Source organism: Acinonyx jubatus, chromosome A1 (genome assembly GCF_027475565.1).
Source record: "Acinonyx jubatus isolate Ajub_Pintada_27869175 chromosome A1, VMU_Ajub_asm_v1.0, whole genome shotgun sequence".
NCBI classification, from domain to species: Eukaryota; Metazoa; Chordata; class Mammalia; order Carnivora; family Felidae; genus Acinonyx; species Acinonyx jubatus.
In genome coordinates, this window is record NC_069380.1 from 50597057 (window position 1) to 50623018 (window position 25962).

The 25962-nt window shown below is 33.3% G+C and overlaps 1 protein-coding gene across 12 annotated transcripts in view; it reads right to left on the reverse strand.

Moving 5' to 3' along the window:
* The window catches only part of MYCBP2 (MYC binding protein 2), a 281767-nt gene that overhangs the window by 196667 nt on the left and 59138 nt on the right, over positions 1-25962 (reverse strand). For 11 of the 12 annotated variants that reach the window (XM_053216756.1, XM_053216750.1, XM_027065047.2 and 8 more), the window contains exons 6-17: positions 23082-23324; positions 22811-22882; positions 21326-21422; positions 17316-17389; positions 17044-17182; positions 15417-15493; positions 14126-14330; positions 12443-12607; positions 10005-10163; positions 4437-4641; positions 1639-1784; positions 1203-1304 (exon numbers count right to left, since the gene is read on the reverse strand). In XM_053216756.1, the coding sequence (XP_053072731.1) occupies positions 1203-1304; positions 1639-1784; positions 4437-4641; positions 10005-10163; positions 12443-12607; positions 14126-14330; positions 15417-15493; positions 17044-17182; positions 17316-17389; positions 21326-21422; positions 22811-22882; positions 23082-23324 (1684 nt within the window). Of the gene's footprint in view, positions 1-1202; positions 1305-1638; positions 1785-4436; positions 4642-10004; positions 10164-12442; positions 12608-14125; positions 14331-15416; positions 15494-17043; positions 17183-17315; positions 17390-21325; positions 21423-22810; positions 22883-23081; positions 23325-25962 lie in introns of those variants that run through there. The other variant, XM_053216779.1, reaches the window with a different exon arrangement.

Sequence of the window (25962 nt, forward strand, 5' to 3'; positions counted from 1 at the left end):
AAAAAGATGCATTGATAATTATCCTTAAACAAACCATATAACTAACATAAAAGAAATTAGCACTCAATTACTATGTCATAAAGACCTACAACTTAAATTTTACCCTATTTTCTATAAAACATTTAATATGTAATTTCCCAAATATTTATATACTGTAAATAATGCCAGTATATACATTCTTATTAACATAAATTGCTTCGAAAGTAATGATTTTATATAAACACGGCCAAACACCAAATATTCCTGTGTCAACTAATCAATATTGTTTATCAGATCAGATATAATGAACAATCTTCAAGTTCCAAGTATGTTTTACAACTTAAGTTTAATAAAAATAAAATTTATACATGTGTGCTATATATATACATATTTTATGACTTTCTCCATTTTACATTAAAAAAAAGTGCCTAGAAAAAAAATCTGTAATGGCGGTTAAATGGATAATTGGTTTTATCTCATGTATCAAATCATGTCATTTCTAATAAGCATTTAAAATACACAATATCAGTAAATATTTCCAGTCAAGATTTTGTCCAGCAGAGGAATAAAATCACAGATCTCTGTAACCATCTGTCTCAATCCTACAAAGAAAAGATTCTACTGGGCAACAACAGCTCTAGTGATATTTATATTTATCTCTGCTTGTTGAATGTATACTAAAATATCTATTATAACCACAGTGAAATGTATTTTCAGGCCTGCGAACTGGTCATAAACAATGAGGAAAAGAGAAACAATAGATCTATCTTTCCAATTAAAACCTGCAAACTCTCCAATTTACCCTTCTTGTTCATAACTAGAATAAGACTTTTTCAAAAAAGACATACATAAGCATAAAAATGCACTGGATTGAAAGAAGAATGTTGGGAACATGCTCAAATGATAATGATCATAGACAACTAAGAAAACAGAAACTAAAATACTATTATTAAGTTAATTTGTTGCTCATGGTTAAATAACAACCATGAGTCCAAACTCTGGGTAAAACATCAGTTTTTAAAGTTCATATATTTTTTTTTAAAGTTGCCATTGCTAAAGACAGATGGCACAATTCTTAATATGGTTGTCTTACTCTATAAATGCTCTATTGATTAGCACAACTTTAAATACCCTGAATATTTTTTGTACTATTTTCATGAGTTACTATAAACTTTTCAGTGGTCTCAGGATAGGGTAAGAAAATTGATGCAGCTCCATCTTACCTCTTCCTTCCTCTAATCTGTGTCTCCTGATTACACGCTGCCTTTTTTCTTCTTGTCGTAACTGAAGGTGTTCTTCAATGTTAACCCCAGGCACTGGGACAGCTAGATGATTTACCAAACAAAAACAAAACAAAACAAAAAAACACATATAGACAGATACAATAATAATTATGAGAGAACTATGCGAAATTCAAGAAAGTAAAGCTAACAAAACACCAATGAAAACACAAATTATTTTTACTCGAAGAATCTTAGCAAAAAAAGAGGAAAAGAACCTTATCCTTTAATTAATGACATATTGTCAGTTACCATACAAGCAGTACTGAATAGTTAACTATTAATTTTTTAACATATACTAATATAAATTGTTTAATTACTAAACTGATGTATAGTACAAGATATAGGACAAGATGTATAGCACAATCCATCAAATTACCTAACAGAAGATCTAAAGGTATCATTTCTTTCACAGCATCAAGAATTCCTCTTTGTCTTGCCTCCTGACCATCCAACTCTCTTGCACATGCCTTGCAACACCCACACACAGCACAGCCAGATTCTCCGGAACCACAACCACAGATCCTTTAAAAAAAGAAAAAAAGTACCTGAAATCCTTCTACTCTTTCCTTAAAACTCTTTTCTAGAACCATCTTTTCTGCGTTTTTGAAATTAAGTTACTTGAGTCAGCAATGAAATCACTCCTTCAGATCAGGATGTGCCAATTTTAAAGAACTGAATAGGTATAAATAGACGGAATAACAAAAAACAAGATTTAGGGGTGCCAGGGTAGTTCAGCCAGTTAAATGTCTAACTCTTGGTTTCGGCTCAGGTCATCATCTCACGGTTTGTGAGTTCGAGCCCTAGGTCAGGCTTTGTGCTGACAGTGTGGAGCCTGCTTGGGATTCTCGCTCTCTCCCTTTCTCTCTGCCTCTCTCCTACTCTCACATGCTCTTTCTCTCCCTCTCGAAATAAATAAATAAAGTTAAAAAAAAAAAAAACAAACCCAAGAGTTTATTAAGCTCCTCATGGGTATAACTGGTATCTTCCTACAGAAAATACAAATGGATTCTGCTATCTTCAAAATCACTATTAACAAATATTTTTAAAAGTTATCACAATTAGTAAAGCACCAGCAGTTTACTAGTAAATGGTCTGGATGAGTTAGTTGGTTACCAAACAACACTATTCTCCATCAACTAACTTAAGGAATGTGTGGATAGCCATCAATAAGTGAACCCAGCTTGCCAGCTTCATACATTACGTCTCCTTTTCCCTCCCTTCTTTATATGCCATCATCTCTCATTCTCTCCTCTTACTGTGTCCAATTACCTGTTTTTTTCCTTCTTCTTTGTCTTTTTTCTTATCAGTTTTGAACTAAGTGTATGACATTTGATTACCACACAAGGAAGACTAGAACACTCCCAGAAGTTGGCTACAGGGTCAGTGAACAACTAACTTCTTAGTCACATATTTCATAGATGTAGAAGTCATAGCTTTCATGTTATTTGTTGGACTGGAACTGAAAACCTTTACACGGCTTCACTAAGCCTGTGGTTATCCAGATTTGTGGTGGTACAAGAGAAAGGATCTACCTGGCAGCAGTTTTGAAAGACAGCCCTGTGAAACTCCTGGGTTTAAAATGCAAGCAGTACCGACATTTTGGAGGATCACTAACCATTGGAGTAAAAACTGATGAACCAGTATGACCTACAGAATTGTCTGTGGGAACTGTTTCAAAGATAATGTGGCATTCTAAATTTATTCTAAGATATACAGTCACAATTTTATAATAATTTGAAGTCATTTTTAATGGTGCAGAGTGTCCTGGCATATAGTCCTATAGTGATTTTATTTCATTTATTCATTTCTGCCTCATTAATAAAGAAACTATTGTATTTGGTTAGGTACTGTCCATTTAGGTCTATAAATTATTGGAAACTGATAGTAAATCTCTGGGGAAAAGCACATAAAGAATAATAACTAATTTCAGGAAAGATCAGAGAATTCAGAAATTCATTTATGATACTTATCAACAGCTCATGTTCAGAGATTGGGGACACTTGATTTTAATGGAAATAGCTTGGGAAAGATGCAGGAGGACACATTTCAACTCCAATACTATTTAAAAAAAAATCATAGACTCTTTCTGTATCCAAATTATATTAAAAATAAACAATTAGAGACTTAAATATAGCAAACAGAGCCAAACATATAGCTTTGTAGAAGAAACAGTATTCTTTGATAGAGAGCCAAAATGTTCTTACATATGCTGAGAATGCCAAAAAAAATTTATTGTTAAAAAATCATAATCATTACAACAGCCTAAAATAAAGGCTTGTTATATGTGATTTATTTTCCTATGTTAGGCCAAGTACAAATCTAGAAATACACTCATAGTAGATGCAGACATTATGTGGGAGGAAGTATCTGACTACTTAAAGAGGTATCAGAGAGGGAGGTCAGAGATGCAGGGGTGGCTGTCCCAGCTCTGGGCTTTTCTTCACAAGATCCCCCGCCCCCACTTCCCGAAGTCTGCTAATTATCATAACTAATCTGATCTTACAAAGATCAGGTCTACCATAATACAAAGACCTATCATAATTAATTTCCTTACAAAGAATGCCCCATTATGTTATATTGGTAACAAAAATAGGACCCAAAATTCTAGGGAAAAATTGCATTCTGATTCTGCCAAATTCGCATACATATTAACTTTAAAATAATGATAATATAGGATTCTGGGGGGAAAAAAGATCCAAAAAGAGTATAAGGGGATAAATACAAATAGGTGTAATGTAACTTAAGAAGTGACAATTCCTAGAACACCCAAAATTGCGAACATAAATTTAATTTAAATGAAAATTATATGTCTCTAATTGAATATTTTACATGATATTTGATACTTCTATCCAGAAAAGATTCATGTTCAACAAAAATGAGAAGATATACGGTATTAAAGCAGTCTTAGAAAAAGAATACAAATTAAGGCACAGCCCAAGCCTTGAAGAAACTTTTGACTTGTTTTAAATAATGGTTTAAATGAATCGAATGAAAGAAAGAAAAGCAACGTAAATGACACTGAATTAGAAACTATCATAATAGAAAACAACTACTAGAATTACACGTACATGCCAATACGCCCTCAAGAAACAACACAGAACAATTCTGAAAAGAAATGTGTTCTGCACATTTTCTACTCGTAGTTTACTTTTTGAGTATGAATCATTTTCTTACCCTCCGGGGACTCTGTCTGGACGCCCACTACTGACACAACTGGCTCCATAACCTGTACAGTCTCCGCAGACAGTGCACACCATGCACTGTTCCAGCTTCCATTTATGCATGCCTGGAGGGCACATCATGGACTTCTCATCTTTCTCATCTAGTTCTTCTTCCAGGTCTTCATCCATTGCTGTTGCCATATTTTCAACGCCAAACCCTACATGACAGATCAATTTGTAACCTTTATGTAGATTATTCTGTCTTAAAAAACACACATCAAATATACTAATCCAAATGAATATACAAAAGAATGCTCAAACAGAAAGTAACAAAAATATAATTTAATTTAGGGACCACAAATAAATGCTCTCCTCATTTCCTTTTTGCAAAAAAAGGGAAGGCAGGAACCCCTCTTAGCCGTTACTTTATGCCAATCACACTTTTAACTTTTGCTGATTTTAGTCCCTCCTTTCCATCTTCACTGCCAACACTGTCCTTCAACAGACCACAGAAAGTCTCCCAACTATGCTCTAACCATGTGTCCCTCCGCTCTAGAATATCCTTCCACAACTGGTAATCAGCTTCTTAAAACATATACTTGACCCTATGATTTCACAATTTACAAACCTCCAATGTTTTTCCATGGTCTTTAAAAGAACAAAACTCTTCAGCAAGATACAGTTAGTCACAACATGGCCCTTGAATTTTCTGTAACCTCATTTCTTCCATGCAAACTACATTCTGTCTGAACCTAAATTCCCTCTGCTTTCTAAACATACTATGTCCTTTCACATGCTCAGGGCCTTTGCTCATTCCTGCTCCATCTGTATCTCTCTACCTCATTTACCAGATGCCTCGCTCTACCTCATCTACCAGAGAAACTCCTCTTCAGCATTCAATAAAACTTAGCCCGGAAGTCATCTGCCATGAAAGGATTTACTACTTTTTGCAGGGAGTTAGTCACTATTTCCTCAAAGCCTGTTTATGCCTCAATTACAACTTACAGAATTGTGTTATAATTCACTCAACTGTAAAAAAATTGTTTTTAATGTTTATTTATTTTTGAGAGAGATAGAGCGCAAGCAGGGGAAAGAGCAGAGAGAGAGACAGACAGAATCCAAAGCAGGCTCCAGGCTCTAAGCTGTCAGCACAGAGTCCAACACGGGGCTCGAACTCACAAACCATGAGATTGTGACCTGAGCGGAAGTCGGACCCTAAACCGAATGAGCCACTCAGGGGCCCCTTGTTCAACTTTTTAAAGATCAGACATCTACTCCGGATGACCCAAGTGTTCCTTTATGAGAGTCAGCAAACTTTTTTGTAAAGGGCCACGCTGCAAAAAATTTAGGCTTTGTAGGCTACACAAGTCTCTGTCACGTTTTTTTTTTTTTTTTTAAATAACTCCTTATAAATGTAAAATCCATTCTTAGCTTGAAGAGTCACACAGAAATAAGCCACTGAGCAGACACAGCATCAGGTTATGGTTTGCAGACCTCTGCTCTAGGCAGTGAGGACTCTGATAATGAGCTATTATAATCTAGCGAGAAAGGCAGACTTTTTATCAAAATACCATACAAGAAAACTGTAAATATACAACTGTGATAGAATTATGAAGAAACAAATAGTGTTACAAGAGATTGTAATAAAAGAGTAAATTTATGGGAATAAAGTATTTTTATGTTCGTTTTTCCTATTAGACTTAGATCGTCAAAGACGAGGTTATGCCTTACTCATTTTATCTCTTATTCTTAGTCAACCTTATTCTCTTATCACTTGTAACAGACTCAGTATAGGTCTGTCTAATCAAGAAGTAAACTCATAGAATATACAGCCTCTTTTAATCTCTGCCACTTCTAATCTATATACAGGCTAGGAAATTAAATAGCCAAGTACTGGACAACTACTTAAAGAGTTAGAATAAAGCAACTCTGAAGGCTTGAGTGCCTGTTTTTAATAATCATGATAGCTAAAACATACTAAGCACTTACTTGCATTTGGGTCTACTTGCATTTGGGTTTACGTACACATTTAATCATCCCAACAATGCTATAACTATTATCCCCAAATTAATCTCTAAATTCAAAGCATCCCAATCATAATACCAAGTAGAAAAACTGATTCTAATTCATATTAAAAGTAAAGGCCCCCAACATGACTATATAAAGAAAAAATTTATATAGAAAAGCAATGAAAAACTTATCACCAAAATTTAGAAATTATATACAACAAAAGAAACCTAAAATAAATGCAAAGGTTAAGCCAGTTAGTCAAAGATATGTGCAACACATGCAATATAATATATAAAAAATTCCCACAAATCACTAAGAAGGCAAGTAAAATGAGAAGTTTGAAGAGATGGTCTAACACTACTAACAATCAGGAAAAGCAAATTAAAAAAAAAAAAAAAAAAGGGACCCAGCCACTCCACTCATAGTTATATGCCTAAAAGCATACAAATTTCACCAACATTCACTAGAATGTTCATAGAAACCTTATTCATAAAAACCAAAACTAGAAACCACCCAAATGTCCATTAATATGAAAAAAGATTCCAAAACTGTGGTATACATTCACACAACTGATTACAACAATGAAAATGAACAATCTATAAATGCTTGTAACAGTATAAATGAATCTCATAAACAAAGTTGAGTGAAAAGAAACTAGACACAAAAGTTCATGTGACATAATTCTATTTACATAAAATACAAAAGTATGCAAAACTAAATTAAGCCGTTATCTAGAGAGGTAGATGGTGACTGGAGAGGAACATAAAGGGGGATTCCTTGGGTGCTGGTAATATACTATTTCTTGATTAAGGTGCCGATTACATGAATGTGTTCAGTTTGTGATAATTCATCAAGATCCTCACTTATGTGTATTTTGATGCATGTATGTTTTACTTCAATATAACAAATAAAAAAAAATAATGAAATACAATGTCATAGTCATCAAACTGACAAAAATCAGAATGTTAATACTACCTCTAGGAGTGATGTGGAAAATCAGAGTATAAATTGATTCAACCTCTTTTAAGAAAAATCTAGCAAAGCTGAAATCTACAACACCAGAAATTACACTTGAGAAATCTCAGATGTTTGCCAGGAGACATGAATAAAAGAGGTTTTGAAATTATTGATAAGAATGAAAAATTAGAAATAAACTCATCTATCAGCAGGAGAATGGATAAACTGTGGCATGTTAGTGGTATGGTTTATTACACAGCACTTAACATGAATCATTTAGATTTATATGTACCAACATGGACAGAGTTCAAACACAATGGTGAGACTAAATAAATAAACCTCCTAATTTGCAGAAAAATAGAGATTGGCACTTATAAAAGTATCTTACATATAAAACATGAGTATGTAACACATTTTACATGTAAAATATGTAAGAACAAGTAAAAATACAGAAATATGACAGGATCAGAGTTATGATTGTGGTTGGTCTGGAGAAAGAGGGAGTATAATAATAAATCTTGGAAGGAGAATACAGGACACTTATCTATAACTTTCTTACTGAAAAATAAGGCATGGTGCTAGATACACAATTTTTTCATATTATAATCTTATTTTCTGTACTTTTCCTTTCTTTTAAAAAAAGATACATAAAAACCCTTTATGTTCCCTATGACTATATAATCTGTATTCATTTTATGTATTACACTACTAGTCTGCTTTCTAATTCATTACTTACTAGCAGAGTAGGTATGATTTTTTACAAAGTAAAAAAAGCCTTTAACAATTTTATTTTGGTTATTATAAATTTTACACTAATACTCTAAAACATAGGTGTAAATATATGCCAAATTTTCATAAAAGTTTCAGAATAACAGGGAAATAATTTTTTTTAGTTCAAAACTTTTATAAAACATAATCTGAAGATATATTTATATTACACATAAAAAACTAAACTGTTTCTCTCCTTTCTGCCTAGTAGGTATTATCCAAAACTATGGTTCAGTATTTTAGCAAGAAGAAAAATATTTCCACTTTGGAGTAATCCATTTCATTCCTTTCTTTTGTTCTTCCTTCCTTTTAAAAATCAATGTGCTCTGGGGCGCCTGGGTGGCGCAGTCGGTTAAGCGTCCGACTTCAGCCAGGTCACGATCTCGCGGTCCGTGAGTTTGAGCCCTGCGTCAGGCTCTGGGCGGATGGCTCGGAGCCTGGAGCCTGTTTCCGATTCTGTGTCTCCCTCTCTCTCTGCCCCTCCCCCGTTCATGCTCTGTCTCTCTCTGTCCCAAAAATAAATAAAAACGTTGAAAAAAAAATTTAAAAATCAATGTGCTCTAACAGACTTACTCTTTTTAAAAACAAAAGCATTTTAAGAACACGCATATATGAATATGGTAAAAAAAAATAGTGGCCTCTTGATATTCAGATGAGTCTGCTATCAAGAAGGTCCCAAACCTGTTTATGTTAATTCATAACCCTCAAATATTAATCCTCAAACTCTTTTGTACTTTGAACACAGTTCAACACTTGGTTCTGATAATATGTATTTATTTCCTATTCTTCAGCCCACACCAAATTAAAAACAGAAAACCAGCAATTGGAATGAAGGGTACAGGATAGCACTGATAGCAGCTGGAAGTAAACATTGAGAGCAAGAATGAAGTAGACATAAACCATTACCAACACCAAAAAACCACAAGCATGACAAAGGATAAACTCTTCTTCCTGTCAATACCCTTTGTGTTAGGGAAAAGCATATGGTGAATAAGGTGCATCTACAATTCAGCTCTTGGTAAAGGGTCAAATATTCTTAAGATCATTTTCAGTTGTCAGGAACTGATTAAATTGCAGGTAGCATGTGCTCTTAAATAGGAAGATGATATTTGCCAGACAGACTGCTGCCAAATATGGCTAAAACTGAAAATGTGTAGGGATGCCTGGGTGGCTCAGTGGGTTGAGAGTCCAACTCTTGATTTTGGCTCAGGTAATGATATAGCCCTGCTTGGGTTCGAGCACTGAATCAGGCTCTGCTGATGGAGCCTGCTTGGGATTCTCCCTCTCCCTCTCTCTGCCCTTTCCACGCTTTCTCTCTCAAAATAAGTAAACTTAAAAAAAAAAAAAACTAAACTAAAAATGTGTGGTATAAAAGAAACTAATAATGAAGAGTTTGAAAAATGCGCTTTTCTAGAATAGTCACCCAAAATGCTAAATCAAAGAGGTGCTATTACATTTTATATAAAATTAAGAAAAATAGGGGAGCCTGGCTGGCTCAGTTGGAAGAGCATATGACTCTTGATCTCAGGGTCATGAGCACAAGCCCCATGTTGGGTGCAGAGATTACTTGTATTACATACATACACATATATAAATAGACAGACAAACAAACTTAAAAAGAAAGAAAAACATTCAAGTTCATTTGCTCAAAAATTAAAAGTCTAAAGTATACTCGATTGTTTCAGTGATATAATACCAAATAAATAAGAAATTCAGTGGTTTTCCTAATTTATAAGTATGAAATTAAAGAGCCACTTGTTTCGAAGAGTAAGATTCTTTACCACACTGTTCTGAAAACCTAATGAAAAGAGGCCACAAAGTTAATATCCACATGTCCAACACCTACCTTTCCCCCCCTGGTTCATGGCACCAGTGTCTCGTCCACACTGTCCTTTATTATTTACACCAAATGTCCAAACTTCTCCATTCTTCATTAAAACACAAGTATGGGCTTTGCCCATAGCTACCTGAATTACAAAATGACCCTTCAAATCTGTTACCAAACCTGTAGGAAAGATACAAATTTGGTAAGAAACAACAATAAAACCTTTCTGAGTCTAGTAAATCATCAGTATTGTAAAAGGACCACCTCAATACAGAATTTTTTATTTCTGGGATAAAATAACCCACAAAAATGAGAAATACATGGCCAAAAGACTGGCCAGGTATCAGCAAATTAATTTTGTAGGTTTGTAAGGAAGTTTCAAAATCTTAACACGTTATCATCCAGACTTCAGACAAATGCTTCTCCTGAATGTTTCCTCTAAATGTCAACACTTCTCAACAATCCTCAGAAGGGTCACTAGTTCTGAAACTTTCCTGGTCCAAGAACAAAGGAGCTTATAAATCATGTACGTAACCTGCTTTGACTTGCCTCAGCAAAACAAAATAAAATACTTGCTGGGGAATACTGAAATAACACTGTTTCTGTAGAAACCTGTGAGATGATCCAAAGCAGCATTTTTCAATCCTTTTTAACCTACAGTGCTTTCTTCCACAATCCGATAGCTAGCTAGTTTAGCCAGCTCCTAAACCTCACTTATTCACATATAACTTTCATTGTATGTGCCATATCCAAATGCAACCCATATAAGCTTAGTATTTTTTGCATCAAATTTAAATTGACTAAAGCATTTTTAACCTTATCAAGTAATCAACGGTAAAAATCAGATTGTTGAGTATTTCCACTATATACTAAAGAGTTAAAAACTGAAGTATTTGTTTTATTTAAATTACAAAAACCATAATTCTTATATCACACTTTGGGAAAGCTGTTATTATTATTATAATATTATGTTATTATTTTCTCAGATACTACTTTCCTAAGGTGACTTTCTCTTCCACCCTATATTACTTAGGTCTTTTTAGCTCAAAAATTTCCATTTTTAGTATTTAGTATACTTGAAAACGATATGTATATTTAGCAATATTACTTATTATTACTAATAGTACTAGCTGACATGTTTTGGCCCTTGCATGTGCTAGGCTCTGTGCTTAGCATTTCATAAGCATTATCTCCTATAATCTTATAACAACCATATGAAACAGGTACTGTCATTAGCTCCCTTTTGAAGATGAAAAAAGTGAAAGTAATCTCTGAAAAGTTAAAAAATTTAAGTTAGCTATTAGCCAACTAAAAAGTGGCAGTGCCAGGATCTAGGTCCGTATCCATAACCATTAAACCACACTTATCTAATATTTAAGTTGCATAATACCCAACTGTCTCTCAGACCCTCAAAACAAATACAACATTTTGTGAATCCTTCCTGTCTTATTGCTGGGAACAGTGCCAGTAGTTTTAGGCAGGGCTAATCATGGAGCTTGGCCAGTGCAGCTCTACCTTAGCTACTACTTTGGAAAGCTTTCCCTACACTCATTTAGATGCTCACATGACATGTTCTTGGTAGTACCCTGGGGAAATGATTTTGGTAATGTAACTGATTTATCATTGATGAGTTACTTATCTCCCTATTTAGATAGTTATGGAAGGATTCTCTCTCTCCTATATTTACTATTATATCCCCAGTTCCCAGCACAGTTGTCTTGTACATGTAGAGTCTTAAGAATTACTTGCCATGTGACTGAGTAACTGAAAAACCAAAAGTTACTGTAATGAATGGATATGTGGGGTGGGACTAGCCAAATAGAGAGTTTTATATTTATAAACTCTAATTGCAAAAATTTGTCATATTTGGTTGCTAGATTTTCTTTCTAGCCCTTAAGAAATGAGTATGATTGTGACAGCCCACTTGGCAGGATTTTATATGAGGTGAATATGTAAAGCCTGTGAACTTCTTCGTAAAAAGGAAAATAGAATAAAATTTCTGATTGGAAGTTTAAGTGATGGTCTCATGCTGGGGAAATGACGTGTTGAATATTTCTAGCAATTAATTATTAAGTTGAACTCTACTCAAGTGATATGTGAGTTGCCTTAATGTGGTAATACTTAGATCCTCAGTTGGCCTCAACTGACAGAGTGAATCAAAATTTGGGAGTGGGCTCTTGTATAGTTTAAAAATAGTATTTAGCCTAGCTGTTGCTTGCTAAAATCCTGCTGGCTAACACTGATTAAAATTTGTACATTTATCCAGTATATATTTATTGAGAACTGACAGTGTGTCGCAGCTTGGTGGACAGGCAGGTATGGTCCGTTGCTGAAAGAAATGTGGAAAAAGTAAAGAAAATATGCTAGAACTGTTAATTTCCTAGACATATCTTTCCAATATAATGTCTAGTATTGGACTTTCTTTGTATAAAAGTGAAATGTATTTAAGTTGAACTTACTTGAACTGTCAGAGTAAATGGCATCTTTCCCAAACATGTATAGCTCTCCATCTTTAGAAATAACAGAACTACTTCCATTATTGCAGGCTGTGTACACCACAATCTTTCCTTCCATCTTAATTATCTTTTTAGGTTTGTAGGGTTTTGATTGCCGTCTGCTCTTAGCTTAAAAAATAACACAAAACAAAATTAATTTAAGACATCTATGTATAAATAAAAATATATGCATTTATGACACGCTTTATTTACTTTCACAAAGGCCTGGGATTCCCAACATGTCAATTAAAATGAGTCAACCTGCAAGCCTCATATGGTTAATTAATACTTAGGCTATCACTGTCAGATCCTTTTCTTTGTTATACGTTAAAATTTCCAATGAGAAACACCAATTTCTAACAAACTTCTGGGGACCTCAATCTCTGTATTAGCTATTTACACATTATTAACACTATTCCATATATATATATATATATATACACATATATATATGTGTGTATATATATATATATACACATATATATATATGTGTGTATATATATATGTATATATATATATATATATATAAACACCATTTCACCATCATATATAACTATATACGTATATAAATTCCCTTTTCTCTCAAACTCCACCTCGCATGCTTTCTTATGCTAGATCCTAGAAAGTGAAATCAGTTCCTCATTCGTTGAACACATGTTTAAGCACCCAGTTAGTGGATGGGAAATACATATATGGAGAAAGACTAAATAAATTTAAATGTGGATGATGATCCAAGTAGCCTCTGATATCAAAAACGAAATCCCTGAAATGAGCAAAAGACAAGGAATATCAATCTTCTGTTCCTTTGGTCAATCCCAGTACTTGATGCCTTTCAGAATAAAAACATATTGCTATGCTGGGCACAACTCTGGGACTTAAAATACCATTATACTTTTTCATATAACATGACCCATATACATGTATACAGCAACTACACTATCTCATGCTCAAAGAAAGAACAAGGTCCTCCAAATGCTAGAAGGAAACTTGGCTGTGCTCAAGTTTCTGAGATGGCAATACACGTTATGTGTTTTTTTTCCCAAGTAACTTTATTTACACATGATTTTTACATTAGATGTTGAATTCAAACCTAATCCTCATAAGATGCTACTCCACTGTGCTAAAACATGTAAAGTATATGGGAAGTTACAAAAAGAGAAAAATGGCACTTTGAGAAAGACTGAACAGAAATATAGGAAAGATAAGAGATAAAATTGTTTTCATTGTTTAGGAATTATTTAATTACAGAGAAATAACATCAAGAATAGTGACCCATAACTAAAGCTACTACACAAGGCAACAAAAGGTTTACTTCATTCTGAAATATATATTCCTTATAAAATTTTGGGTGACCTAAGATAATATATTGTAATAAATACGTTTTTAAAAATAACACCAATAAGCAAAACAGATGAATAGCAATATATACATAAAGTATATATAAAAACTTATGAAAATCAACTCTACAATGAAATCAGCAATCCCAGTTCTTTAATGAACAGTACACTATTAACCGATTATGCCACAATGTAAAATCATCTATTAATCTGGTAAGGTTAATCTGGTAAGGCTACTGAAATTGATATACCTTATGTTAATAAATTCCACAATATTTTTACTGAATGTCCAGTTTCTTAGTCAACTTACTTGACTCTCCATCTTCTCCTTTACTAGCAGATCCTGTAAAGAATATGCTTCCATCTTCTGCAACTAAAAGGGCATGAGAACCATCATGTCCAACTGAAAAGTGTACAATCTTTGGAGATTTTGTAATTGGTAGTTCAACCCATTTTCCTGCTGAAGGACCACCTTGCTTGATTCCAAGACTCTGGTACTTGCCAGTATAATATATCTTATATATCAAAAAAAAAAAAAAAAAAAAAAAAAAAAGAGGGAGTAAGAGAGAGAGAATTATGATGCCTTTTGGGGTAGTGTACCAGGTTTTACATGAGAGAAAAAAGACTTTCATATCTTACTAAAAAACAAAAATAACAAGAAACCAAACTTTTTATACTTCAGTGAGATCCATCAGTAGGAGAGAAATATACATATTTTTCTAAAGATCCAGTTCATAATAGCTTTTTCGTATCTATTCAAGGTATCTATAATCTTCCATTATAAGTCTCCTGATAGATATGAATAAAAAGATACTTCACAAATATACTCTAACCTCACAAGAGGAGGAAATGGATAAAATTCTCAACTTGTTTTCCTAATGTAAAAAACCCTACATATTAATATACCATAATTGCCTAGTAATTTTAATTTTCTTTTTTTTGTGTTTATTTTTGAGAGAGACAGACAGACAGACAGAGCATGAGCGGGGGAGGGGCAGAGAGAGAGGGAGACATAGAATCTGAAGCAGGATCCAAGGCTCGAACTCATGAGCCATGAGATCATGACCTGGGCCAAAGTCAGATGCTTAACCGAGTAAGTCACCCAGGTTCCCCTAGTCATTGTAATTTTCAAAACTCTTGTAATTACCTCACTTTATTCTCACACCCATGAGATAAGAAAGAAGCTTCTATCTCTACAGACTGAGCTCTACAATCTGTCACTTATACTTGCTCCTACTTTCCCCAAATTGTAGTCTTTATATTTCTGAACATTTATAGAAATTTGCAATAAATGTGTTCATCAAAATAAACTCAAAATATGAATTCATTCCCACTCAAAGAATTAAAAGCTCCATAATTAAAATATCTGTAAAAATGTAATATTTTATAGTTTTATACTCTTGTATCTCACAATTTTCTTTTATACCATTTCAACATGAATAAAATTTCACCATATTAAAAAAACATAAAATAATTTAAAATCAAAATTTCAATTATGTTTAAACATGTGGTCTATGTAAATAAACTAATCAACTGATTATACCAATTGGTTATCTCATAAAACACAGGATGTTCATTTTTAATACTAAAGAGTAATTTACCTTTCCATTTGCTGTTTTCATTAGTGCAAACTCTCGCCCTGCACCAAGAATTGCTGACTCCTCATCAAATCCTGTGCCTGATAATACAAGACTCATAAATATTACTATATTTTAATATGAACAATGTAAATCATAATTTTGCACTATTTTGAGTTATTGAAACGTCAACTCAATACCATTCAAAAACAAGGATGACAATAAACTTGTTGAATCACTATGAAACTAATGTAACATTGTGTGTCAACTACACTTCAATTAAAAAAAAGAAAAAACAAGGATGACAAAATATGCCATATTCCTGAGTTAAAAAAAATTAACAGTATGTACAGTACTCCAAGGAAAGATAAAATTACCATAAATTTTTAACTTGTTCCAAACTAGTGCCAAATTAATCTTTTAAACATAAAAAAATGTTTAAAACCAATGTCAGCAATATTTCTTGAATTAATGAATTAAGAAATTTTTATTGAGCATTATTATTAGGTAGTAGGCATTACATAGTGCATGAACCTTATCCCATTCAATTTTCACAACTATACTGCCTGGTTTACTCGATGAGGTTAGTCCAGACACAGAGTCATTTGGGCTTGAACAATGTCGTGCAGATATCTGAATTAAGGTATATTAGATTCTTTGTTCCATGCTCTTTTCTACAGAAGAACATTTCATGTGGCTACTCCATGAATTTGGATACATATGTGTGCATACATAACAAAGACCCTTATGCATATTTTCAAATTCTAAAACTATGAGTAAATAATTACATATGGTATATTTTATGATTTTGTCTAATATAAACTACTAGTTTATGAGCTTTTTAAATTTAAAAACTACAATTTCAATTCAGTACTTTCTATGGAAAAATTATAAAAACACTACATAATTAAAATAGGCAAAGCATATCACTCATGTCAAGTTTATTAAACTTAATGAGATAATAGTCAAAAAAGGTGGGTCTTGCAAAGAATCCTGCACGTTAGAAATGGCACTATTAAACCTGGAATAGCACGGCAAACCAAAATTGAGAGCCTCCTGGGAAACAGGATCCTAATTACTACTACGACACTGCAGGAGGATGTATACTAAGACAGAAATATTCTGTGGCTGTCCCTATTTCTGCATCCAAATGAAAGATTATTAATCAGTGTTTTAGGCCAATTACCATTGTCACAATCTATGGGATCATTCTATGGCTGTCCTAAAAATCTGTTCCAATTAACAATCAAAGGTTTCAATGAGGGAACTATGTATATTAATGTAGTAATATTTACAGCGCAAGTTTTCAAAATTTTAAATAATTGAATAAAGATAGAACATATAAATTAAGGATGTCCCTAAGTGCTGCCTATAATTCTTATCAAATATAAGTTTATTTTCATTTGCTCTATTTAAAATGAAAACGGAAAATCATTAGTCACTTTCTTCAAATGGTGTTCATATAACACACTCTGTTTAAAGACCATATTTCCTAGTTACTTATGCATACTAATTCATAAGTTGCTTTATAGTAACAGCAAAGTAACTGCCAAAATATAACACACAATGCTTAAAACACTGTACTAGTTTTCAAAAGAATAAAGAATCTGAAAACTTAAATATGGGAAAAAGGCTTATTTGACTATCTTACTTATAATATGCAAGTCCTTTTCCAGATCAAATAGTGAGATTCCACAGGCATGTAAACATTTTCTGGCCAGTTTAAGTTGTAATTCTTGTTGTAGCACAGGTTCAGTGCTTGTGGCAAAAATTCTGACAACAAAGCCATCCTAAAAGAAAGAAAACACTCAGAGTATTATGTTGCATAAACTGGTCTTCCAAGGCTTTATACTAATTAATATCAAATAATTTATGAGAAAGGGATTCCATTTACACCAGCTATTCATGATTCAGAGTACTTACATCTCTTGAAGCAGCGATCTGATTAATATATTCTCCATCAGTGAATAAAATATTTTGACCTTCAGTATGGCAATCTGTACAAGAAGAGGAAAAAGTAATTATATTACAATATAAATAAATAGCTCACAAAATGACTTTACTCCTCTGTTGAAGTCAGAATGAGAGTTCTCCAGGCAATAAGGATAAACTTAAACTTAAAGGGATACTGTGCTTTTTTAATAAAGAATTACAAATTAGCAGAAACTAAGTAATTCAACTATTATTACATTTTGTGCTTACATTTATAAATCTTCCATAATCAAGGACCTGAAAGCCCACCTAATTTCAAAATGAATTAGTATTAGATGTAGTCTGATAATAAACATGCACCATGATGAACAAACTATAATGTTGGTTATAATCATTTCAATACATGCAATGTAGGCAACACTCTACCTTCAGACATACATCACAGTCATTAGTGTCACAGAAAAATACAGATAGACCTAAAGCTTCTGCATTTGAGGTCTATGACATCCAGCTACAGATATCCCTTGCTTTATCAAACAGAACTGGTTATACCATTTCCACTTAGAAGTTTAATGGTTATTCCCAGCATTTTCAGCATTTAGCATGCTATGTATACATTTGTGTGTGTGTGTGTGTGTGTGTGTGTGTGTGTGTGTGTGTGTGTGTGTGTGTTTAAAGTAAGCTCAATGCCCAACTGGAGCTTGAACTCACGTCATGACCCCAAGATCAGGAGTCACATGTTGTACTGACTGAGCCAGCCAGGCGCCCACAGCATGCTATACATTTTAAATGTTCATCTGCTTTGTACAACAAACACACTTAGGTTTATGTATTTCTTTTGTCTGAAAGCACTCATATATTTTGGCTGGAATATTGTGTTTTATCAATACGATATGTATCTTTGTGGAACAGTGCACTATCTATTTTGATCAAAATAATGCACAAATGCCATTGTAACAAGGGATACCAGTATTACAGAAGGACCACTGGAACATGTGTTAGTGATTGCTACTGAACAACATGAAACTACAAGCAAAATCAACATCTAAATATAAACTGTATCCTTTTGGAAAAACAAATGTTCAGCAAGCAAGTATAAAAGCACACACACTTCTCAAAATAACTGCAGAGAACTAGGATGAATCTCTCCATTAATTACAATACCAAAATAATATTTCATTTCTATTTGCACCTGAATCAACAAAACGTAAAATTCTGGTTTTGGAATGCAGTAATGGAGCCCACCCAAATAAGCTGGATTACTCCATATCTTTGCCCAGGAGCTTCATACTAGCATACTTCCTTATTATAAATATGCAAAACACAGGCAGACCCTTACCAAATAGAGAATTCAGTGATCACAAACTGGAAATAGAAACTGGGAGACAAGGCCCACTGGTAGCCCAAGAGACTTGGTAATCAAAGAGAGGAGAAATCGAAAGAAAGAGTTCCTAGTCCACTGTACAGAATACAAAGAGGCGCAAGAAAGATGCTTCCCAAGCTCTAAGCAGTAAGATTTTAAACTAAAAAGCAAAGAAGAAAAACTCATTATAATTTCAGATAAATGCAGGGGTGAGGAGTGAAGTGGCGCAAGAAGAGTAGCAAAAATTCTCATGATCTGAGGCAATCTGTCACCAGACATGGAGAGTAAATGACATAGGATACAATATAAAAGATATGTCAACATATAAAGGCTAAAATGATTATTAACAGAAAAAAGTATGTTCTAAGTTCATCAATGCTAGGTTGAAAATAACTTATTTACAAGCTAAACTATAAGACAAGTTGAAACATGAAGCTCAAGGAATTACCAGATTTATGTCAATTTTAAATATGGTATTCATTACCATCTATAAACCTGACAATTTACTTGTGCTTCTTGATGTGAAAACTATAGAGTTGCCCCTAGTTAGGGGGAAAACGAAAAAAAAAAAAAAAAAAAAAAGAGTGCTATTGAAGAAATTGCAGACCAGGTCAAAGAAATGGAAAAATGATGATGGGTATCTTCCGGGTATCTTCAGGCTTGAGCGCAAGTCTTCCTGCTGCATGATTTCAAAAAGATTTTCTCTTTATGCTTTCTTTATCCAGCATGTAATGTTATAAGACAGCATCTTCAGGAAAATATCAAGCAACATCTGCCAGTTGGGAAGACATACAACACGGGACTGTCCTCCCAAAGTTTGGTTCATTCTTCACCTTGAATATGGCACGTATTCATGAAACAAAGAAAGCCACACTTGTACTGTTAAAAGTTGTATTTCATATGTTAAATGATGTAGAGGGATTTAAACTGAACAAAAACAACAAGTCAATTCTTATCATATTTTCATCATAAATAAAACAGCTATACAGAAGCCATTTTCAAATAATCTTCTCAGTCACAATCTCTGTTAATTGATCAGGGTTTCTCAGAAGCAAATCTTTGATATTAGTATCTACCTGTTGGTGTGTGCATGGTGGGGGTGAGTGTTTAAAATTTTTCTTCCAAGACATTATCCTAAAATGGCACACACAAAGAGCAACAGGGATGCTCATTACAGTATAACATATGGTAAAAAACTAGGAGGAACTTCCATTTGAATGTATTTTGTAACATTAAAATGATATTGGAACTATATGCAGAATATTAAGTGAAAGGGATAGGTCCAAAAAAAGCATTAGGCAGCATATGATCTCTTCTTTTTTTTTTTCCACAACAATGTCCATCTAAACATAGGAAAAAGATAGGATATTTACCAATATGCTGATAGTGTTTATACATGAGAAGTGGGGTTACAATTAGTTTTTATTTTTTCCTTATATATACTTATACAATAAATATTATTTTTAATATATGTATATATAAGGGGGTATATGTAATCATTTTAAAATTATTATCATCATCATCATCATCACCAGAGGCATGGCCCAGGACTTGCAGTGATTTAAAAAAACCTGTAGATATATCTGTAAAGAGTGATTTACAAAATAGCTCTAATAAGTTATGTTTTCCAAAGTACTTTATTTGTTGAAACACACATGAAATGTGGCATTTACCTTAACATGGTGTCATGTACACTAATTTGGAGATAGATATATATATATATATATATATATGCATAGCAACATCTGAATAAATGTTTGATGAAGTTGAAGGAATCTTTAAAAAATTAACAAGCAGCTTGGGAGCAATTATCCTTCCCAATGTATTCTTCAGAAGTAGTTCTCAATCATTTTCAGATGGTCAAGTGCCTAAAAGTAGTATTGCTGCTCTTCATGAAATTACTGATAGACACATTAAACATTTAAGATTTTAATATAAACAAACTTCCTCACTATGCATTAAAGGTATATGCAAATTCAAAGATTTTAAAATGGATATCATGCATTTGCCCAGTGTTCTACAAAATTTAAGATCCACTGCCCCAGAATTTAGAAAGTACAGTGATTTAAGAGATAAATGCGTATGTGCAACTTCAAAATTAAAGCAAAGTGAAATGTGTCCAATGTGCCTTACCAGAGTATTATTAAAAAATATAAATGATGGAATTAAAAAAATTCCTGATCCATTCTAAAATCTGTCTCTGAAAACCCTTTCATATGAAGAGGAAAACCCAAAGTGTACTGCTATTAAAGTAAAAATAAAAATTAACAGAGAGTTCTTCATACCAAGTTTTATAAGAGCCAGAGTCATGGTTTTATTAGGAGCAACAAAGTAACCTCACCCCCTTATTCAGCAGCTGAATTAGTCTTGGTGGTAAGGGTGAAGGACCAGGCTGCAGATGGGCAGTGATTTGAAAACAAACACTAAAACGATTTATGCTATATTTCTGATGTCTGTTTTCCTCACATGCATTAACTTTATACACACTATAACATTTTTGTATGTCAAGATTTTTCTCAACCTATTTATAAGCAAGTACTATCCCTTGCTAATCATTGTTTATAGGTCCAAAGGCCCAACATGCACATCTCTTAAAATTTACCTGTAAAGAAAACAAATGACTAGTTGAATAACATACCTGGTAATATCACAGTACCATCCTGTTCCAGTGTTTCAGGGCTTATTCTTATGGCTGTCATGCTGTGGTTATTCACATCTCTATACAATAAATAACCCTGTAAACAACAAAATATTTTGCTGTGTTATGTGTACAAATATCGTTTCATTAGCTATTTAGCAGAAACAATAGTCATGCAGGTCTGTATAGTTTTCTGAGGTATGATAATATGTTAAATTTCATGTCTACAACAGAGTAAATATTAAAAATACAAGTATCTGAGGTGTGCTTTAATAAGAGGAGGAATCGTATACCACTGAGTATCAATTTAACCTATTACATTCTCAGATACATATGTGAGATACATCACACAGGCCAGTACAGACATCTTGCTCAAAATTATTTTATCATTTGCCAAGTAAATAATAGAAATGACTACTGTTACTTTAAGAAATATTTTAAGGAAATATAGCTGAAATATTTAGGTTAATATTAAGAAATGAATAGAGTAGTGGTTTGAGATGGAATAATATGTCACTGAACATACTTCCACGTCCTTATTCTTTATAACATACTATAGTGGCAAATAACAATTTGATGTTTTGAACTATGTTAAGTTTTAAAAGACAATCGCTGAGAAATTAATTTGACATTTAAAATTTAATTTCAAAATCTCCCCAATAGTTGATCTAGCACAATTATTTTTCATATAACAACAATTTCTTTAATTTTCAAAATCCTTTCAAATATATCTTATAATCTGATGATGACAACAAGCTCTGAGCTGAGCAAGACAGGTATGTGGGGACATATTTATTCGACATCCTTCCACAACGGAGCTTGTATTTTACCTCTCAGGAAGGGAGAGTATGGAAATAAACACTTCTGGCCCTTTTCCATCCTTCATTCACTTCTCTTCATGGGAGGTGAAGAGTGTAGTAGTGTGTCTGATTGCTGACACCCATTTGGCCACATTAGTCAGGTGATGAGATCACAGCATTAAGAAAGCAACATGGGCCTACCACTTTTCTCTTTGGGGATACTTTGCATGATCCTCCATACAGGTAACTATGCCCTGGGCAGACCACGCACTGTTCCCTGGAAGGTACTGATCTAGGCTTAAAGTGGAGGGTCTTGTGGCAAGAAATTCTAATTTGGACTCACGTCATGGATACATTCCCAATTCATATTTACTAATGGCAATGGTGGTCTCCATTCTTATCTAGAGATTCACAAAATTTGGCTAAATAACAGGGGATCAAATAAGTTAACTGAGTTGTCCAAAGTCACACAGCTAGTAAAGATCATGGTCAGAACTAAAAGTAAACCTCTCATGAATTCTAAGCCAATGTTCTCTATGCTACACTGTATCATTGTTATTAGCCATGTTAATAAAAATATACCATATCTGTTTAAACAGAAGTCACATTATTTATTGATCAAACAAGTACAAGCCACATGCTCTATAAGAAAGAAAAGTGTGGTTTATTGTGGATATTCTCCTACCTGAGCATACCCTAACCAAGACTTTTTTTCTTTTCTGTTTCTGATGCGAGATGTAGAATTATATATATGGCCCTGCAAAGTAACAAAAAAGCCCATCAACGGTTGCATAATTAATAATCAATGAAAAATAACATAAACAGATGACATTTTATACTTGCGTTTCCATTATGATTACATCAAAATTAAATAGTACTGTAAAAACGAAGCTGAAAACAAAACACAATTAGGGATAACTTCTGCTAGAATTAAGAACTGTAAGGAATCACATTACCCTAACTGTTCCACTGTATCCAGAGCCTATTTTGTATAATCCATCCTTGCATAACAGATAAAGAAAAAATCCATCATTCTGAAGTAGACACTGATCATCTTCATCAACGGATATTTCCTTTAATGGCCACTTGTGCATTAAAGCTGCTTTCTTAATGCCATTGCTAAACCAGTCCTGAATTTGAATTTTTCCCACCAACACTGCCTGTACACTTCTCTGTAGTGAATTTAGTATCATTGGCACCTATTTAAAAGACAAGAAACAAATAAAAAAGCATGTTTAAATGTCCCAAACACAGACAAAATAAAGATACTTCAGTAATATGTCATCATTTATGAGAAAATAAATTGCTCAGAATTATCATGGTTTGGCACATCAGTAAAAAGTACTAACTAGAAGTTTATTGTAAGAAGCAAATTTCAAGCAGCCCAAAATAAAAATGTCAAATCCAAAGATTATTAACTGACAGTTTGGCTCAAAACACTGAAATATTGCATCTTTCTCCAAAACACTCAATAACCAGTACTGCCTATGATTTCAAGTTTTGTGGACGGAAACATACTAGATTAGTAAAAAGTATGAATACTGGATATAAATAAAATTATACCATATTAGAATACACATAAGCCAAAATATTTTATATGTTATGCATAATTACTAATATGCTTCATGATACGAAGCACAAATTTAAGCATAAGAGAATGGTGTGGCTTCTACAGATGAAACAAAATTTCCAATGTTTCTCTTCCACTTTGCTTCTCCATTATGACTAATACCCATCAACATCAACAATATTCCATAATATGAAAACTCATTTGTTAATTGTGTATTCATTCAGCACTCATTTATCCAATATTCATCAAAGACCTGCTATAAATACCTGTCACATTGAATGAGTCCTCAACAGTCACCAGCATGGGACCAGCACTCTGCCAGCAGAGGAAATTCTGTTCCTCACCTTTTGTCCCTCTTTTACCACATCCAACAATACAGCCAAGCCGCACTGTCCAATATAGCAGCCATTAGCCACATGTGACTGACTACTGAGCTCCTGAAATGTGGTTAGTGCTTTAAATACAAAATACCCACTGGATTTTGAAGACTTAGCATAAAAACAAGAGTACAGAATCTTAATATTATATTGATTACATGTTGAAATTATTTTTTAGATATACGGAGTTGAGTGAAATACATCATTAATACATACACATTTAACCACACCTATTTCTTTTTACCTTTTTAATGTGGCTAATAAAAAGGTTTTAATTACATACATAGACTACATTATATTTCCATTGGACAGCACTTTGTAGAGGGTAGAGCTTTCATAGGAATAAGTGACCCGCTGTTCATACAGTCTCTTCTTCCAGTTCTAAGGCCTCTGACTCAGCCAAGATATGTAATTTATACTATATATACTTATATATATAATAGATTTATGTATATAATATATACATAGTTGAATACTACAAATTCTTTCACTAGAAGTAGCTATATTAAACTTATGGCTATTTTATCTAGAATCGATATCCATATTACTATATAATACGCCAAAGCTTCCACTGTTAATATTTTTGTTTGTTTCAGATACTTTCTGTTGGTGTCTATTATGAACAATGATGCTCTCCTCCCTCCCCAAATCCTCAAAATTGAGCTATATATAATAATTTCTGGTTAAATTAGTATTCAAAGGTCACTTATTATGATTGTGTAATCATGGCTCATGAGCCAAATTGTATATTACATTTCCTTCCTTGTGTAATTTTTTTTTCATTAAGTCAACAATTGCCCTATTTTTGCATTTGCTAAGTTTTCTCTACACCTTCCCTTAAGGGTTCCCCATACACCTTTCAAGAAAGTCAAACATCATTTCTACTTCTTCCGCTTGGCAACACCCCTCATAAAACCTTGTTCTGGTCTAAACTAAAGAAGAGGCAGGCGTGGAAGTTAAAATTGTTCAATATCATGCATGTTCAAAAGCCATCTTCATCGTCCCTCAAACATGACTGCTAGTTGAACTAGGTATGGTGAACATCATTTTCTCTGAGAACTTTGAAGGCACTGTTATTTTCTATGCCAGTGCTGCTTTGAACCAGTCTAATGCCATTCTGTTTGATATTTGTTCATAATCTGTCTTTGCTCTCTGGAAACTTTACAGTCTGTTAATTAACAGTGTTCTGATTTACAAAGTTGTATCCTAGTTTGATTCTTTTTTCATAATGAATGTTGGGCACTCAGTGTGTATTCTGTCAATCTGAAGATGTATATCTTTGAGGCACATGAATTTTCCTTGTAAGATTTCTTGAGTAATTTATTTCCTCTTCTCTGTTTGAATACCTGTGAGGGATTGTATTTCCTGGTTAGATCCAATTTTATTTTATGTCACCTATTTTGTTTCTCTTTTTTCTATTTTCTGGAGACTGCTTCAACCTGATCTTCTAACCCTTCTACTGATTTTATTGCTGTTGTCTTAACTTATAAAATGTTTTCTTGTTCTATGAGCTTAAAAAACAGCATACTGATGTTTAATGTAACAATATTCTCTTATCCTTCATCAAAATATTAATTACAGTCTTCTTAGAGTTTCTTCTGTCTCTATATTCTTTTTATTCAAAGTTTCTTTTATTATCATTATCATTATTGATTTAGGGAATCTCTGTTTTTCATGTTAGCCTAGTGATACTTGGTTGTATGCTTTTTTTGTTGTATTTTATTTTTTTGTTATCTTTTTTTAAATATTTCAAGCTTTTATTTCAATTTTAGTTAGCTAACATACAGTGTAATATTATAGGAGTAGAATTTAGTGAATGATCACTTGCATATAACACCCAGTCCTCATCACAAGTGACCTCCTTAATACCAATCACCCAATTAGCCCATC